We start from the raw sequence: 18,403 nt of genomic DNA on the forward strand, positions 1-18,403 counted from the left end.
CATTTTTAAAAATTTACTCTTTTTAAATATTAGAGATGGGGTCTTGCTATCTTACCCAGGCTGGTCTTGAACTCCTGGGCTCGGGCAATCCTCGTACCTCAGCCTTGTAAAGTGGTGGGATTTACAGGTATGAGCCACTGTGCCTGGCCAATAAAGCATTTTTTTTTTTTTTCGAGACGGAGTCTCGCTCTGTCGCTAAGGGCTGGAGTGCAGTGGCGCGATCTCGGCTCACTGCAAACTCCGCCTCCAAGGTTCAAGCGGTTTTACTGCCCCAGCCTCCCGAGTAGCTGGGACTACAGGCGCGTGCCACCACACCCAGCTAATTTTTTGTATTTTTAGTAGAGACAGGGTTTCACAGTGTTAACCAGGATGGTCTCGATCTCCTGACTTAATGATCTGCCTGCCTCGGCCTCCCAAAGTGCTGAGATTACAGGCATAAGCCACCCTGCCTGACCAAAAGCATTTCTTGTTTTGAGAAGCTTCTGGGCTCCAGAGACAGAAGATGAGGAAGTTTTATTTTCCATTCACAGCATCAACTTGGCAGCTCAATCTGCTTGGCTTCTCTGATTGATGGCTCTTCTCTGATCCTCCAACTCCTTCTTCTAAACCTTCACCTCTCTAGATCTTCCCATGGTTTCATTATGGTCTAATTCTTGTAACTCCTGTTCCCTAACACTCAGGTGACTTTGCTGTCCTGACTGAACCTTGCTTAATACAGAAATTTATACTCGGAAATGCAATGCAATAATAAAAACCTAGAATGTGGCACTGACTTTAGGATCAGGTAGCAGGCAAAGGCTGAACGGGTGTCAAGAAGCCTGTTGGTGGAGGCTGGAACAATGGGGGAAATTGCTACTAGAATCTGGGAAAAATATGACCCATGTCATGTATTAATACATGTAGACTAACTGGCAAAAATACGACCATTGGTAACAACTGGTATATCTAAGGAGATTTCTAGGCATTGTTTTGGGGATGTGAATTGGACTCTGAACAAGGAGTTCCTGGGGTGGTATATGGGAAGCTGTTATCTGAATAGCTACTGTCTCTGATGCTTAGCCAACAGTGGTTTGAGGCCACTGTTGGTCAGCAAGGCCAGCGTTCGGGAAGAAAGCCAGACATAGAGCAGAGGACAAAGTGGATTCTGACAGACATTTCTGAATCTGTCTCTGAGTGTGAAAAGATCATGAAAGTCATCAAAGTGTATTCATCATGCCTCACTCTGCTTTCCAAAATCTTGTTCCATTTTTGTCCCGCTCCTAACCCAAACCATGTAGAGAAAAGATTTCTGGGAAACACTGTTACTACCCTAACCAAATTGACTCAGTAAAATCTGTCACAGAACCACATCAAATATTGAAAATTTAAAATTGACAACAGTGTGAAATTTGTTTTTAAATCATTTTTATTATAAAATATACATAAGATGTACCACGTAAAGCAATTTCAAGTGTACAGTTCAGTGACATTAAGTACATTCACATTGTTATGAAACCTGTCACCACCATCCACATGTAGAACTTTTTTCATCTTCCCAAACTGAAACTACTCTGTAACCATTAAACAGTAACTCCCCATTCCCTCTCCCCTTTTAGCCGCTGCCAACCACCACTATCCTTTCTCTTATGAATTTCACTACTGTAGGTACCCTTTATAAGTGGTACTTTTGTGACTGGTTTATTCCACTTAGCATAATGTCTTCAGGGTTCATCCATGTGTCATAATTTTTTCATTTTTAATACTAAATAATATGTAATATATGTTTTTATGTAAATTTTTATATAATCATAAAACAACATAATTTTAATGTTTTATGTTTATACATTTAATACTTTAATGTTTTATCTGAATAATTTAATTCTGTATGTAATAGTTGCTTTTTAATACTAAATATTCCATTTTATGTAAAAAGCACATTTTGTTTATTCATTCGTCTGTTGGACACCTGAGTGACTTCTGCCTTTTGGCTGTTGTGAACCTGCTTTCAGTTATTTCAGATATGTACCAAAATAGGAATTGAAGAAATAGGAATAAGAATAGGAATTGCTGGCTCATATGAAAATTCTGTTTAATTTTTTAAGGAACTGCCATACTGTTTTCTGTAGCAGCCACACCATTTTCCATTCCCATGAGCAATGCAGCAACGTCTAAGGTTTCCAATTTCTCCACATTCTCACCAACACTTGTTACTTTCTGTTTTTTTTTTTTTTCCCCAAGATGGAGTCTCACTCTTGTTGCCCAGGCCGGAGTGCAGTTGCGTGATCTTGGCTCACTGCAACCTCCGCCTCCCGGGTTCAAGCAGTTCTCCTGCTTCAGCCTCCGGTGTGCCACCACGCCTGGCTAATTTTTGTATTTTTAGTAGAGACAGGGTTTCACCATGTTAGCCAGGCTGATCTTGAACTCCTGACATCATGATCTGCCCGCCTTGGCCTCCCAAAGTGCTGGGATTGCAGGCCCACCTCTGTTGTTTGTTTTTGAGACAGGATCTTGCTGTGTCACCCACGCTCAGGCTGGAGTGAAGTTGCATAATCCTGGCTCACTGCAACTTCCACCTCCTGGAGTCAAGCCATTTTCCTGCCTCAGTTTCCCAAGTAGCTGGGACTACAGGTACAAGTGCGTGCCACCACGCTAATTTTTTATATTTTTTTTGTAGAGATGGGGTTGGCCAGGCTGGTTTCAAACTCCTGAGCTCAGGCGATCAGCCCGCCTCAGCAGCCTCCCAAAGTGGTGTGGTGGGATTATAGGCGTGAGCCACTGCGCCTTGCCATATTTTGTGTTTTAGAAAATAGCCTTCCTAATGATTGTGAAGTGGTATCTTGTGGTTTTGATTTGCATTTTTCTAATGATTAGTGATGTTTAGCATCTTTTGTGTGCTTATCGGTCCCTTGTATATTTTCTTTGGTGAAAGGTCTGAATATTCAAGCCTTTTGCCCATTTTTTAGTTGGATTGTTTTTTGTTTGTTTTTCAGTTTGTAGGATTTCTTTATATACTCTGGGTGTTAACTCCTGAGATAGATATTTGCAAATATTTTCTCCTAATGTGTAGGTTGTCTTTTCATTCTGTTGATAGTGTTGTTGTTGTTTCTATTGAGAGGTTTTTTTTTTTGTTTTTTTGTTTTTTTGTTTTGAGACAGAGTCTCACTCTGTTGCCCAGGCTGGAGTGCAGTGGTTTGATCTCAGCTCACTGCAACCCCCACTTCCAGGGTTCTAGTGATTCTCCTGCCTTAGCCTCCGAGTAGGTGGGATTACAGGCGTACGCCACCACGCCCGGATAATCTTTGTATTTTTAGAAGAGACAGGGTTTCGCCATGTTGGCCAGGCTGGTCTCAAACTCCTAACTTCAAGTGATCCACCCACCTCAGCCTCCCAAAGTGCTAGGATTACAGGCATGAGCCACTGCTCCTGGTCTTATATGCCATCTTGAGAAGGCTAAGGGATGCCCGAATAGCTAGTAAAACATTATTTCTGGGTGTGTCTGTGAGGGTGTTTGTGGAAGAGGTTAGTATTTAAATCAGTAGACTGAGTAAAGAAAGATCCGCCCTCACCAGTGTGGGCCAGCATCATCCAATCAGCTGAGGGCCTGAATAAAACAAAAAGGTGGAGGAAGGGAGAATACTGCCTCTCCTTGAGCTGAGACATTCATTTTCTCTTTTCCTTGGACATCAGAGCTCCTGTTCTGGCCTTTGGACGCTGGTAATACTGCCTCACCTCCACTTCTGGTTCTTAGTTAGGCCTTTGGACTCTGACTGGATTACACTATAAGCTTTCTGTGAGCCAGTTCTTATAATAAATCTCTTCATATGCATATATATGAGAAGAGTTTATATATATGTAATTGTTTCTGTTTCTCTGGAAAACCTGAACTAATACTTTGTTCAAAAGTTGAGGCAAAATAAAAACGTTTCCAGATAAGCAAATACTGAGAGAATTTGTTAGCAGGCTTGCCTTACTAAAGGAAGTCCTTCAAGCTGAAATGAAACGCTATGGTACCAGATGGTAACTTGAAGAAAAAGAAGAGCAGAAGTTAATTTCAGAGGTAAATATGAACGACAATAAGTAAATGTTTCTTTTATTATCTTGACTGAATTAAAGGCATTTGCCGGCTGGGCATGGTGACTCACCTGTAATCGCAACACGTTGGGAGGCTGAGGCAGCTTCGCTTGAGCCCCAGAAGTTGGAGGTTGCAGTGAGCTATGTTTGTGCCACTGCACTCTAGCCTGGGTGACATAGTAAGACACTGTCTCAAGAAATAAAGGGGGTTTTGCATAAGATGATAATTATAAAACTGTTTAAGATACCAGAAGGCAATATAAAAGGAACAGAAGAACAAAAGATGTGAGACAGAGAAAACATATAGAATGAGAGGCATGCCTAACAGTGACAGTGAATTGTTGACATAAAGATATATGTATAGATTAATGGAACAGTATTGAGAGTCTAGAAATAATGCCAACATTTATGGTCAAGTGATATTTGATTAAGGTACTAAAGCAATTCAACTGGGCAAAAAAATAGTCTTTTTTTTTTTTTTGAGACAGAGTTTCACTCATCGCCTCACTTCAACCTCCTCCTCCCGGGTTCAAGTGATTCTCCTGCCTCAGCCTCCCAAGTAGCTGGGATTACAGACATGCAGCACCACACCTGGCTAATTTTGTATTTTTAGTAGAGACGGGGTTTCTCCATGTTGGTCAGGCTGGTCTCGAACTCCCAACCTTGGTGATCCACCCGCCTTGGCCTCCCAAAGTGCTGGGATTACAGGCATGAGCCATTGGACCCAGCCCCATTTGCTTTAAAGACTATTTCAAATGGGGCTGGGTACGATAGCTCATGCCTGTAATCCCAGCACTTTGGGAGGTCAAAGTGGGAGGAGCTCTTGAGTTTAGGAGTTTAAGACTAACCTGGGCAACATAGTGAGACCTTGTCTCTACTACAAAACTAAAAAAAAAAGAAAAATTAGCCAGGTGTGGTGGCACGCACCCGTAGTTCCAGCTTCTCAGGAGGCAGAGGTGGTAAAATTGCTTGAGCCTGGGAGGTCAAGGCTGCAGTGAGAGGTGATTGCACCACTGCACTCCACCCTGGGTGACAGAGTGATACCCTGTCTCAAAACAAACACAAATGTAGGCCGAGCGCAGGGGCTCATGCCTATAATCCTAGCCGCCTGGGAGGCCAAGGCAGACAGATTGCTTGAGTCCAGGAGTTCAAGACTATCCTAGGCAACATGGCGAAATCCTGTCTCTATAAAATATAGAAAAAATAGCTGAGCGTGGTGATATGTACCTGTAGTCCCGGCCACTTGAGGGGCTGAGATGGGATGATCACTTGAGCCCAAGAAGTTGAGGCTGCAGTGAGCCATGATTGTGCCACTGTACTCCAGCCTCAGTGACAGAGTGAAACCCTGTCTCAAAACAAAACAAATGGTGGTGAAACAATTGTATATCTGCATGCAGAGAAATGAAGTTGTGCTCTCACCTCATACCACATACGATAATTAACTCAAAATGGATCTTAGACTTAAGTGTATAAGCTAAAACTATAAAACTTTTTTTTTTTTTTGAGATGGAGTCTCGCTCTGTCACCTAGGCTGGAGTGCAGTGGCACAATCTCAGCTCACTGCAACCTCTGCCTCCTGGGTTCAGGTGATTCTCCTGCCTCAGCCTCCCAAGTAGCTGGAATTACAGGCACCTGCCACCATGCACAGCTAATTTTTGTATTTTTAGTAGAGACGGGGTTTCACCATGTGGCCAGGCTGGTCTTGAACTCCTGACCTCAGGTGATCCGCCCGCCTCGGCCTCCCAAAGTGCTGGGATTACAGGCGTGAGCCACCGCGCCCGGCCCAGGAGTTCTTGTATAAGACATCAAAAGCATGATACATCAAGAAAAAAATTGCAGTTTATCAAAATTAAAAACAGTAGTGTGTCAGAAGACACCATTAAGAAGTAGAAAACACAGTCTGGGTGACATGGGAGAAAGTATTTGCAAATCAAATAATCAAATCATTTATATAAAGGGCTATTCAAAATATATGAAGAAGGCCAGGTGTCGTGGCTCATGCCTGCAATCCCAGCACTTTGGGAGGCTGGTCTCAACCTTAGGGGCTCAAACAGTCCACCCACCTCAGCCTCCCAAAGTGCTGGGATTACAGGCGTGGCCATGGTGTTTTTAATCAAGAAATTTTAGGCCGGGCATGGTGGCTCACGCCTGTAATCCCAGCACTTTGGGAGGCTGAGGTGGGTGGATCACTTGAGGTCAGGAGTTAAGAGACCAGCCTGACCAACATGGTGAAATGCCGCCTCTACTAAAAATAAAAAACTAGCTGGGCATGGTGGTGCATGCCTGTAGTCCCAGCTACTTGGGAGGCTGAGGCAGGAGAATCACTTGAACCAGGGAGGCAGAGGTTCTAGTGAGCTGAGATTGTGCCATTGCACTCTAGCCTGGACAACAAGAGCAAAACTCTGTCTCAAAAACAAACAAACTAAAAAACCAAGAAATTTTGTGTGGTGAACATCCCTTGAAATAAGTGGGCTATAACCTGGATTTCCAAACTTTTGTTTTTTCAACTATTTTAATTGTTATTTTATTTGTTGTAGTATAATTCAGTCTGTCTATTGCTGTGCTGATATCATTCATATCTTATTTGCTAAATGGGTGACATTCAATTTATTAAATATTTTTATTGCATTTTTTGCAAGGCAGTCTGCTATAGAGATACATAGTGAAAAAGCCACAAAAGGCTGCTGGGAATTTACAGTCAAAAAGAGGGGAGGGATTAGAGTACTTCCAGATTCCTAATGTATAAATAACATTCAGTGATTCAGTGATTCCTAGGCACTAGTTTAGCTGTGGGTTGCTGACTATACTGTGGTGACAAAACAGACAAGGTCCCTTTCCTCTCAGAGCTTATAGTCTGGTAACACCAACGTAGGACTGGTATTCTGAGCTTTGGGATGCTTTGAGGTTTCATAGGAGAAGGAACAGTCACATCCAGTTAACGAGATTGAGAAAGACGTGGAATGGGTAGTAAGTGCGATGAATATTAATCTCTTTGTATTGACAGAGTAGGCAGATTTCATTGCACAGGTACTCTAAAGAAAATAGCATGAACAAAAAAGCAAGAGCTTGTTTGAGGAGAAGCAAATGGTCCTCAGGGATACTATCTTACTTGTTTTTCCCGTTGGTAGACTTCACTATATATCATTAAACAAAAGATGCCATGAATTATAAACTGCAACTTTATTTTATACACAGATGCTTTTGATTTTTAATTGTGAGATGAATCCTGATTTCACAGATGCCAGAATGTGAAAATACTTGTACCTTTAAAATTTCTGTGGTAAAATGCATGTAACATAATATTTACCATCTTAACTGTTTTTAAATGTACATTACACAGTTCAGTAGTGTTAAGTACATTCACAGTGTTGTACACGCAATCTTCAGAACTCTTCATCTTGAAAAACGAAACATTTTTAAGATAAAAATAGGCTGGGTGCGGTGGCTCACTCTTGTAACCCCAGCACTTTAGGAGGCCAAGGCGGGCGGATCACGACAAGGTCAAGAGGTCGAGACCATCCTGGCCAATATGATGAAACCCCATCTCTACTAAAAATACAAAAATTAGCTGGGCGTGGTGGCGCATGTCTGTAATCCCAGCTACTTGGGAGGCTGAGGCAGGAGAATCGCTTGAACCTGGGAGGTGGAGGTTGCAGTGAGCCAAGATTGTGCCACTGCACTCCAGCCTGGCGACAGAGTGAGACTCTGTCTCAAAATAAATAAATAAATAAATAAATAAATAAGGTGTAGTAGTCTCCCTTATCCATGGGGAATATGTTCCAAGACCCCTGGTGGAAGCCTAAAATTGCATATAGTATAGAACCCTATATATACTATGATTTTTTCTATACTTATATACCTATGATAAGGTATGATTTATAAATTAGGCGCAGAAAGAGATTAACAAAAATAACTAATAAAATAGAACAATTATAACAGTATACTGGAATAAAGTTGTGTGAGTGTCTCTTTTACTAACCTGTTTTCAGACTGTGGCTGACCATGGACTGTAGAAAGGAAAACCACTGTTAAGGAGGTACTTAGTAAGTTTAGTAAGTTTTAGTAAGTTTAGCTGCATATGTTTTAGTAGGTTTAGCTGCCTATGTATTACTAAGTTTAGCTGCATATGTCAGAGACCCAAATTAAAAGTGGCTTAAATATTTATGTTTATTTTCTCTCATAAAGTCCAGATGTAGACAGTTTTTACTGGCATGGTATCCCTGCAATCATCTGCAGACCTTTTCTAGTTTTCTGCTTGTCTTTAAAACGGTGGCCTTCAACTTCATGATACAAGATGGAGTTCCAGGCATCCTAATCCTATTCTAAGCAACAGAATTGAGAAAGGGGTAAAGAAAAAGGACATACCCTCTCTCTTTAAGTACTCTCCTGAAAATGTACATGGCACTTTTTCTTACAACCTACTGGTCAAAACTTAGTTACTGAATCCTGCCTAGCTGCAAGAGAAATAGTCTTCTTTCCACACAGCCAGGTGCTAGCTAAGAATTGGGAATTCTGTATATAATCTATAAAGCTTAAATAATACAGGTCAGAGCTTTTAATTTCCTGTTTAGTACTTAGTAGATTTAATTTAAGCAGTAGGGGTCACTGTTGAACAAGTATTTCTTTCTTTCCTTTTTTTTTCTTTTTCTTTTTTTTTTTTCCCCCCAGACAGAGTTTCACTCTGTTGCCCAGGCTGGAGTGCAGTAGCCTGATCTCGGCTCATGCCTCAGCCTCCCAAGTAGTTGGGACTACAGGTGCACGCTACCACACCCGGCTGATTTTTGTATTTTTTAGTAGAGATGGGGTTTCACCATGTTGGCCAGTCTGGTCAACTCCTGAGCTCAAGTGATCTGCCTGCCTCAGCCTCCGAAAGTGCTGGGATTACAGTTGTGAGCCACTGTGCATGGCCATTTCCTATTTTTTTTAATGTATTTATTTTTTCAGACATGGGGTCTCGCGATCTTGCCGAGGCCAGACTTGAACTCCTGGGATCAAGCGATACTCCCCTTCAGCCTACCAAGTAGCTGGGACTACCAGCACACACCACTGTGCCTGGCTCTTTCCTAGTTTCTTTGTTCAACCTGTCGGCCCTTTTCCACCCAACCTCTGGTTTTAGAGCCTCCTGAAGTGGTTTCTTGGGTCCTGTTTATTTACTAAGCATTTAAATAAATGTATTATGTTAGTAAACAGATCCCTCAAATGTGTCAAACTGAGATTTAGAAACTGATAGAAAAGGCAAAAGTAATAGCGTGCACGCGCGTGCACACACACACAAGCTGCTTAATATTCACGAACTCTATTAGATGATATAATTCTACATTGGTACAAGGGGCTTCAAAGTTGTTTCCTCAGCTATGTACGTTATAGAAAAACAATTATAATTTTATACAAACCAACAGTATATTGTTGTATATAAACCAAGTTGCTTAGCTTTTTAAAAACCAATATATTTAAGAACATTCTACCTCTAGAAGTCATGGCTATCACAGTGTCTGCTTGCTTGTTTAGGTGATATTGTCCTTTGAAACAATAAGAAGAGAAGAATCTAGTTTCTCCCATGTTTTTCTGCTGATTACTTCCTTGTAATTGTTTATAGATTACAGAAATACATCATGATACTTCCTGTGTTAATATAAAACCAGAGAATTACCTAAGAATGTTAAACATTTGAATAGTTATTTCCTCTACAACTGTTATATTGAAAATCCTTCACAAGATTGTTGTAATTTGTTATAGCCTTGATCTAAATTGTTTTGACTCCTTTTATATTTTTGAATGAGAAACCTAGAGTTTGGATTCAACTGAAATATAAAATAGTAAAATACCTAAAACACATATTCTATTGCTTTTATGAAATATTTGTTTTATAAACAATAGCATGAACAGGAGCAGAAACCATTTGGGTTTCCTAGAAAACATCTAGTGTTATTGTGTCTACTTTTAGGATTCTTTTTTTTTTTTTTTTTTTTTTGGTGAGACAGAGTTTCTCTCTTGTTGCCCAAGCTGGAGTGCAATGGTGTGATCTCAGCTCACTGCAACCTCCCCCTCCCGGTTTCGAGCAATTCTCCTGCCTCAGCCTCCCAAGTAGCTGGGATTACAGGCGAACACCACCATGCCCTGCTAATTTTTTGTATTTTTAGTAGAGATGGGGTTTCACCATGTTAGCCAGGCTGATCTCGAACTCCTGACCTCATGTGATCCGCCCACCTCAGCCTCCCAAAGTGCTGGGATTACAGGCGTGAGCCACTGTGCTTGGCTTTAGGATTATTTTCTAATGTCTATTGCTGTGTCACTTCAAGTGATAATATTCTGGTTATGTGTTATTTTTTCCTGAGATCCTGAATCTACTTCATCTGACCTATTGGTTCTTAAACTTTAGGGTACATCAGTATCACATAGAGGTCTTGTTAAAATAGAGATTGCCCCACCATTTTCTCTCCTGCCCACCTACCCCCAGTCTTTGATTCTACAGGTCTAGGGAAAATCCTGAGAATTTTCAATTCTTGTAAGTTCCGGGTTGATGCTGATACTCCTGCTCAGGGGACCATCCGTTCTTAACCACTAATCTGGTTCTTTCTTACAAACCTGGAGTTAGGAGACTTATGTGCAGAAGAAAGGGGAGGTAAATATAAATCTGGACAGATGTCTTACACATAATGGCATTTCCCAAATGGTTCCAGGGTGCTGTTTGTTTTTCCCTTCACTTTAATGCTCCTACAGAGGCAGCAGCATTCTCAGTTTACATAGACCAAAGCAAGGGAGGAAATTAGCTATGATTTTTTTTTCTTTTTGCTTCTTTTTTTGTTTTTGTTTTTGTTTTCGAGAAGGAGTCTAGCTCTGTCGCCCAGGCTGGAGTGCCATGGCGCAATCTCAGCTCATTGCAACCTCTGCCTTCCAGGTTCAAGCGATTCTCCTGCCTCTGCCTCCCAGGTAGCTGGGATTATAGGCATGCAACACCATGCCTGGCTAATTTTGTATTTTTAGTAGAGATGGGGTTTCTCCATGTTGGTCAGCTGGTCTCGATCTCCCGGCCTCAGGTGATCAGCCCGCCTTGGCCTCCCAAAGTTACAGGCATGAGCTACCGTGCCTGGTGCTTCTTTGTTTTTAAATATGAAATTGTGGAAGTCATGTGAACAACATATAATGTGTTTTTTGTTATTTTACATTATTATGTATATTGAAGTGAACATAGTGCCTTATTAGGTGAGATGTGGCATTTAATACTTTGTTTTCTAAAATTAAAATGATTAAGTTTTACTTTTTGTGGATTTGGGTTGGACATAGTTCTAGTAGATTGAGTGTTTGATAGAATATTTTAAATAATTTTTTGGGCATGAAACAAAGTTTTGACTGCATCTTTTTTTTTTTTTTTGAGACGGAGTCTCGCTCTTTAGCCCAGGCTGGAGTGCAGTGGCGCGATCTCTGCTCACTGCAAGCTCCGCCTCCTGGGTTCATGCCATTCTCCTGCCTCAGCCTCCTGAGTAGCTGGGACTACAAGCGCCAGCCACCATGCCCGGCTAATTTTTTGTATTTTTAGTAGAGATGGGGTTTCACCGTGTTAGCTAGGATGGTCTCGATCTCCTGACCTCGTGATCTGCCTGCCTCAGCCTCCCAAAGTGCTGGGATTACAGGCGTGAGCCACTACGCCTGGCCTTGACTGCATCTTGACTGTGACTTATCACAAGAGGTCAGGTGTGGAATTTTCTTATTTTTTTTTTTCCAGAGGTGGGGTCTCACTGTTTTATCCAGGCTGGAGTACAGTGGTGTAAACACTGCTTGCTGCATCCTTGACCTCTTGGGCTCAAGCTATCCTCCTGCCTCAACCTCCCAAGGTGCCGGGATTATAGGCATGAGTCACCTTGCTCAGCCTAAAATCTGAAAGATTTTGAGTGCTGACATGACACCACTATGGAAAATTCTGGCCAGGCATGGTGACTTAATACCTGTAATCCCAGCCTTTTTTTTTTTTTTTTTTTTGAGATGGAATCTTGCTCTGTTGCCCAGGCTGGAGTATGGTGGCTTGATTTTTATTTATTTGCTTATTTATTTTGAGATGGAGTCCTGCTCTGTTCCCCAGGCTGGAGTGCAGTGGCATGATCTCAGCTCACTGCAACCTCTGTCATCCCGGGTTCAAATGATTCTCCTGCTTCAACCTCCCAAGTAGCTGGGATTACAGGTGCCTGCCACCATGTCTGGCTAATTTGTGTATTTTTAGTAGAGACGGGGTTTCATCATGTTGGCCAGGATGGTTTCAAACTCATGACCTCAAGTGATCTGCCCGCCTCAGCCTCCCAAAGTGCTGGGATTACAGGCATGAACTGCCGTGCCCGGCCTAATCCCAGCAATTTGAGAGGCTGAGGCAGGAGGATCTGTTGAGCTCAGGCATTGAAGACCAGCTTGGGCAACATAGTGAGACCCCCATCTCTACAACAGATACAAAAATTAGTCAGGTGTGGTAGCACGTTTCTGTAGTCCTAGCTACTCAGGAGGCCGAAGGGGGAGCATTGTTTGAGTCCGGAGGTCAAGGCTGCAGTGATCTATGATAGGACCACTGTACTCCAACCTGGGCAACAGAGTGAGACCTTGTCTCAAAAGTAAGAACATGTAAACACATTACAACTTTGTGAGTTACTGCCTATGAGTGCATCTGGAAAATGATGACCATAGTGACATAGTATCTTTGAAACCATGTTATTTAAGAACATTAGAAGAACCTGACTGGACACAGTGGCTCACAAATGTAATCCCAACACTTTGGAAGGCTGAGGCAGGAAGATCGCTTGAGGCCAGGAGTTTCAGACCAGCCTGGTCAACATAGTGAGACTCCATCTTTTTTTTTTTTTTTTTTGAGACGGAGTCTCGTTCTGTCGCCAGGCTGGACTGCAGTAGCATGATCTCGGCTCACTGCAACCTCCGCTCCCAGGTTCAAGGGATTCTCCTGCCTCAGCCTCCCGAGTAGCTGGAACTACAGGTGTGCGTCACCATGCCCAGCTAATTTTTGTATTTTTAGTAGAGACTGGGTTTCACCATGTTGGCCAGGATGGTTTCCATCTCTTGACCTCGTGATCCACCCACCTTGGACTCCCAAAGTGCTGGGATTACAGGCGTGAGCCACCGCGCTCAGCCGAGACATCATCTTTTGTATGTGTGTGACACAGCCCTCAGGAGATCCTGAGAACATGTGCCCTGCGACACTCTCTCTCTACCAAAAAAAAAAAAAAAAAGACGAACCCAACCTTGTTTAGAGAGAAATGTAATGGTTTTGTTTTGAAAGACTGCCTTCTGAGGAGGGATTGGATTTTTTTTTTTCCAAAAAAATGTAATTGTCAAACCTGACAAAATCAAGAAATGGAGAAAGGATTCCCTATTTAATAGTTGGGGCTTGGAAAACTGGCTTGCCATATGTAGAAAGCTGAAACTGGATCCCTTCCTTACACCTTATACAAAAATTAATTCAAGATGGATTAAAGACTTAAATGTTAGACCTAAAACCATAAAAAACCCTAGAAGAAAACCTAAGCAATACCATTCAGAACATAGGGGTGGGCAAGGACTTCACGACTAAAACACCAAAAGCAATGGCAACAAAAGCCAAAATTGACCAATGGCATCTAATTAAACTAAAGAGCTTCTGCACAGCAAAAGAAACTGCCATCAGAGTAAACAGGCAACTTACAGAATGGGAGAAAATTTTTACAATCTTCCCATCTGACAAAGGGCTAATATCCAGAATCTACAAAGAACTTAAACAAATTTACAAGAAAAAATCAAACAACCCCATCAAAAAGTGGGCAAAGGATATGAACAGACACTTCTCAAAAGAAGACATTTATGCAGCCAACAGACACATGAAAAAATGCTCATCATCACTGGCCATCAGAGAAATGCAAATCAAAACCATAATGAGATACCATTTCACACCAGTTAGAATGGCGATCATTAAAAAGGAAACAACAGGTGCTGGAGAATGTGGAGAAATAGAAACACTTTTACACTGTCGGTGGGACTGTAAACTAGTTCAACCATTGTGGAAGACAGTGTGGCGGATTCCTCAAGGATCTACAACTAGAAATAACCATTTGACCCAGCGATCCCATTACTGGGTATATACCCAAAGGATTATAAATCATGCTGCTATAAAGACACATGCACATGTATGTTTATTGCAGCACTATTCACAATAGCAAGGACTTGGAACCAACCCAAATGTCCATCAGTGACAGACTGGATTAAGAAAATGTGGCACATATACACCATGGAATGCTATGCAGCCATAAAAAAGGATGAGTTCATGTCCTTTGTAGGGACATGGATGAAGCTGGAAACCATCATTCCGAGCAAACTTGCAAGGACAGAAAACCAAACACCACATGTTCTCACTCATAGATGGGAATTGAACAATGAGAACACTTGAACACAGGGTGGGGAACATCACACACCGGGACCTGTTGTGGGGTGTGGGGAGCGGGGAGAGATAGCATTAGGAGATATACCTAATGTAAATGACGAGTTAACGAGTTAACGGGTGCAGCACACCAACATGGCACATGTATACATATGTAACAAACCTGCACGTTGTGCACATGTACCCTAGAACTTAAAGTATAATTAAAAAAAAAAAAGTAATTGTCAGTCATTAGCATTTCTAGTAGTCTGTTTTTTGCACTGAAACCTGCTAAATGATTCAACTTTTTGTTACTAAGTATTGTTGCTTTTTTAACAATCTTTGTTCCAGTTTCTTTTCATTTCACTGTCCCTGTTAATCTTACAGAGAACTGCGTCATCTTTTACTTGGACCATAATTTTAATGGATTCCTGACTTTATTTCCTTCCTACTAGTCCAGAGTTCGGTGTCTTTAGGATTCTCTTCCCTGTGGTGGTGTTTCACATTTCTAAACTGTATACAGGTTTCCTTCATGGTGTAGCCCCACCATCCATTTAATAAACCATTCATTATGATGATTTTTTTTTTTTTGAGACAGGATCTCACTCTGTCGCCCAGTCTGGAGTGCAGTGGTGTGAACATGCTCCACTGCATCCTTGACTTCCTGGGCACAAGTGATCCTCCCACCCCAGCACCCCCCCCACCAAATAGCTGGGACTACAGGTGTACACCATCACATCTGATTTATTATTTATAAATCTTTTTACATCTTTTTTCGAGATGAGATCTCACTATATTGCCCAGGCTGGTCTTGAACTCCTGAGCTCAAGCCATCCTCCCACCTTGGCCTCCCAAAGTGCTGGGCTTACAGGCATGAGCTACCACTCCCAGCCAATGCCTGGTTAATTTTTGTGTTTTTTGTAGAGACAGGATTTCACCATGTTGCCCAGAGGTAGATTTATTGATTTCCTACCATGTAGCAGGCTCTGTGCACAACCCTAAAATTATGCCAGACATAACAGGCATGCTCCCTGCCCTCACAGGGCTTTCCATTTATCTGGAACATAGGTTATCGTAATCAGAAAATATTTAGGCCAGGCATGGTAGCTCACACCTGTAATCTTAGCACTTTGGGACACTGAGTTGGGAGGATCCGTTGAGCTCAGGAGTTTGAGACCAGCCTGGCCAACATGGTGAAACCCTGTCTCTACTAAAAATACAAAAATCAGCCAAGTGTGGTGGCAGGCGCCCATAATCCCAGCTACTCAGGAGGCTGAGGCAGGAGAATTGCTTGAACCCGGGAGGTGGAGGTTGCAGTGATCTGAGATTGCGCTATTGCACTCCAGCTTGGGCAATAGAGCAAAACTCTGTCAAAAAAAAATTATTAAAATTATTCTTTAAATGAAATTGAGGGGCAGTGCATTTTATCTGTGACTTCCCTACCATTTCTGCTTTCTCTTCATTACCTCTACTTTGAATCTCCATGAGATACCAGGATCTTCATGTATGACTCCATTATTTTGTACATATTGTTATCTTTTTTTCCCAGCTAATTTTTGGCCTTCTTTTAAGCTCAATTTAGATACACCTCCGGGTAGAATTAGTTGTGCCATTCTTTGTTCTCTCTTACATCTCTTGTTATCTGTCTTTAGTAGTTAGTAAATTATTTGCTTTCTTCTGTTTTCTTCATTGTAGTGCAAGAGCTCCTTAAGAATAGAGATCGTGTCTTTTTTTATCCCATTGTCTAGAAAAGTGCCTGATAGGGTATTCAGTAATGTTTATTGCATGACCTTAAGAGGAATTTCTGCAATACTTAATAGCAGCGACGGATCGTATTTCTCTCAGCTTCGGTCACATGTGTATGTGCCATTTTTACTGGGCTTTTGATTGTGTATGGTATTTGATTTTTTACATAGCTTTCTAGATAAGCTTACAGTCATGATCTCCTTTGTGGCAAAAATGGTGGCTCTCGTTAGAAGTATCCGTTGTGAGTAATTTGATTAATTTGTTAAATGATCACTTGAGTGCATCAAGAATGCTATGGTGGCAGTTATGAAGCACTGTTGGTTTTCTGCACAATATATAAACATGAAAGAGAATATTTTCCTTTTTTAATTTTTATTTTTATTGAGATAGAGTATTGCTGTGTCACCCAGGCTGGGGTGTAGGGGCGCCATCTTGGCTCACTGCAAGCTCTGCAGCCTGGGGTTCAAGTGATTCTCATGCCTCAGTCTTCTGAGTAGCTGGTACTACAGGTGTGTGCCACCACACCCGGGTACTTTTTTTGTATTTTTAGTAGAGACGGGGTTTCGCCATGTTGGCCAGGCTGGTCTCGAACTCCTCACCTCAGGTAATCCACCCACCTCAGCATGCCAAAGTTCTGGGATTACAAGTGTGAACCACTGTGCCTGGCCAAAAGTGAATAATTTCTATTCCAGATTTCCGAACATCTCCTTGAACAAGTAAATGTGAGCCAAGTTTGGGGAGTCATCTTCTCTTAATGGCATATTAAAATAGTCACTCCATATTGATGTGAGCTGAGCAGTAAACCTTTTTTTTTTTTTTTTTGGAGAGGGGTTCTCACTGTCTCGCTGAGGCTGGGGTGCAGTGGTGTGATCTCAGCTCCCTGCAACCTCCACTTCCCTGACTCAGGCAGTCCTCCCACCTCAGCCTCCCACGTAGCTAGGACCACAGACGCACACCACCACGCCTGGTTAATTTTTTGTGTTTTTTGGTAGAGACAGAGTTTCGCCATGTTGGCCAGGTACGGTGGCTCATGCCTGCAATCCCAGCACTTTGGGAGGCCAAGGCGGGTGGATCACGACGTCAGGAGTTCAAGACCAGCCTGACCAAGTTAGTGAAACTCCATCTCTACTAAAAATACAAAAATTAGCTGGGCACGGTGGCAGGGACCTGTAATCCCAGCTACTTGGGAGGCTGAGGCAGGAGAATTGCTTGAACCTAGGTGGCAGAGGTTGCGGTGAGCCGAGATTGCACCACTGCATTCCAGCCTGGGTGACAGAGTGAGACTCTGTCTCAAAAACAAACAAACAAAAATTAGCCGGGCATGGTGGCATGCACCTGTAACCTCAGCTACCCAGGAGACTGAGGCAGGAGAATCGCTTGAACCTGGGAATTGGAGGTTGCAGTGAGCTGAGATCATGCCACTGCACTCCAGACTGGGCAGCAGAGCAAGACTCTGTCTCAAAAAAAAAAAAAAAAAAGAGTCTCCATGTTGCCTGGGCTGGTCTTGAACTTCTGAGCTCAAGCGATCCGCTTGCCTCAGCCTCTGAAAGTGCTGGAATTACAAGTGTGAGTTGCTGCGCCCGGACTCTGAGCAGTAGACCTTTGGTAACCAAGCTTCCTATCTATAAAGTGAAGATAATAGGGATGGTATGAAGATTAAAACCATTAATATGTGAAAACATCTGAAACAGTATCTGGCACGTAATGTATCCTTCTGACTGCTCTTCTTTTTCTCTGGAGGCAGGGAATGAATTAAATGCCTCGAAGATCTTTTTCATCTTAAAGAGTTTCCAAAATTATGACTTTGGTTTATGATGCCCACTATATTTTTTTACCTCTTTCCTGAGAGAATTGCCTCTAAACTATTGAGCTATTGAGCTGAACATTCTGTAATAAAATGTTAAGTAACACTTGACACTATGATTTTGTTTTTGCAGATGTTCTCAAATAGTGATGAAGCTGTAATCAATAAAAAACTTCCCAAAGAACTCCTGTTACGGTAAGTCTGAATGCTAATTTTATGGGTTTTTTAATGTGTATGTCATATTTGCCTGTTTAAAATTTTTTAACTTTTTGCTAATTTTCATATATGTATAGTATCTGTATGTGAATTTTTAAATTTGATTGCTTTGAACAATCTTACTCTGCATTTTTTAGATGTCAATCAAGATATTTCAAAATTTAGTACCAATTTTTTCCATTCCAACTTGTACTTATGATTTT

At 41.9% G+C, this 18,403-nt stretch overlaps 1 protein-coding gene across 4 annotated transcripts in view; it reads left to right on the top strand.

Moving 5' to 3' along the window:
* Nucleotides 1-18,403, top strand: part of FBXL20 (F-box and leucine rich repeat protein 20) — a 140,956-nt gene that overhangs the window by 41,968 nt on the left and 80,585 nt on the right. For all 4 annotated transcript variants that reach the window (XM_019026691.4, XM_055388264.2, XM_055388263.2 and 1 more), the window contains exon 2: nucleotides 18,118-18,179. In XM_019026691.4, coding sequence (XP_018882236.1) covers nucleotides 18,118-18,179 — 62 coding nt within the window. The remainder of the gene's footprint in view (nucleotides 1-18,117; nucleotides 18,180-18,403) is intronic.

The sequence above is a fragment of the Gorilla gorilla genome, chromosome 4 (assembly GCF_029281585.2).
Source record: "Gorilla gorilla gorilla isolate KB3781 chromosome 4, NHGRI_mGorGor1-v2.1_pri, whole genome shotgun sequence".
Taxonomy (NCBI): domain Eukaryota; kingdom Metazoa; phylum Chordata; class Mammalia; order Primates; family Hominidae; genus Gorilla; species Gorilla gorilla.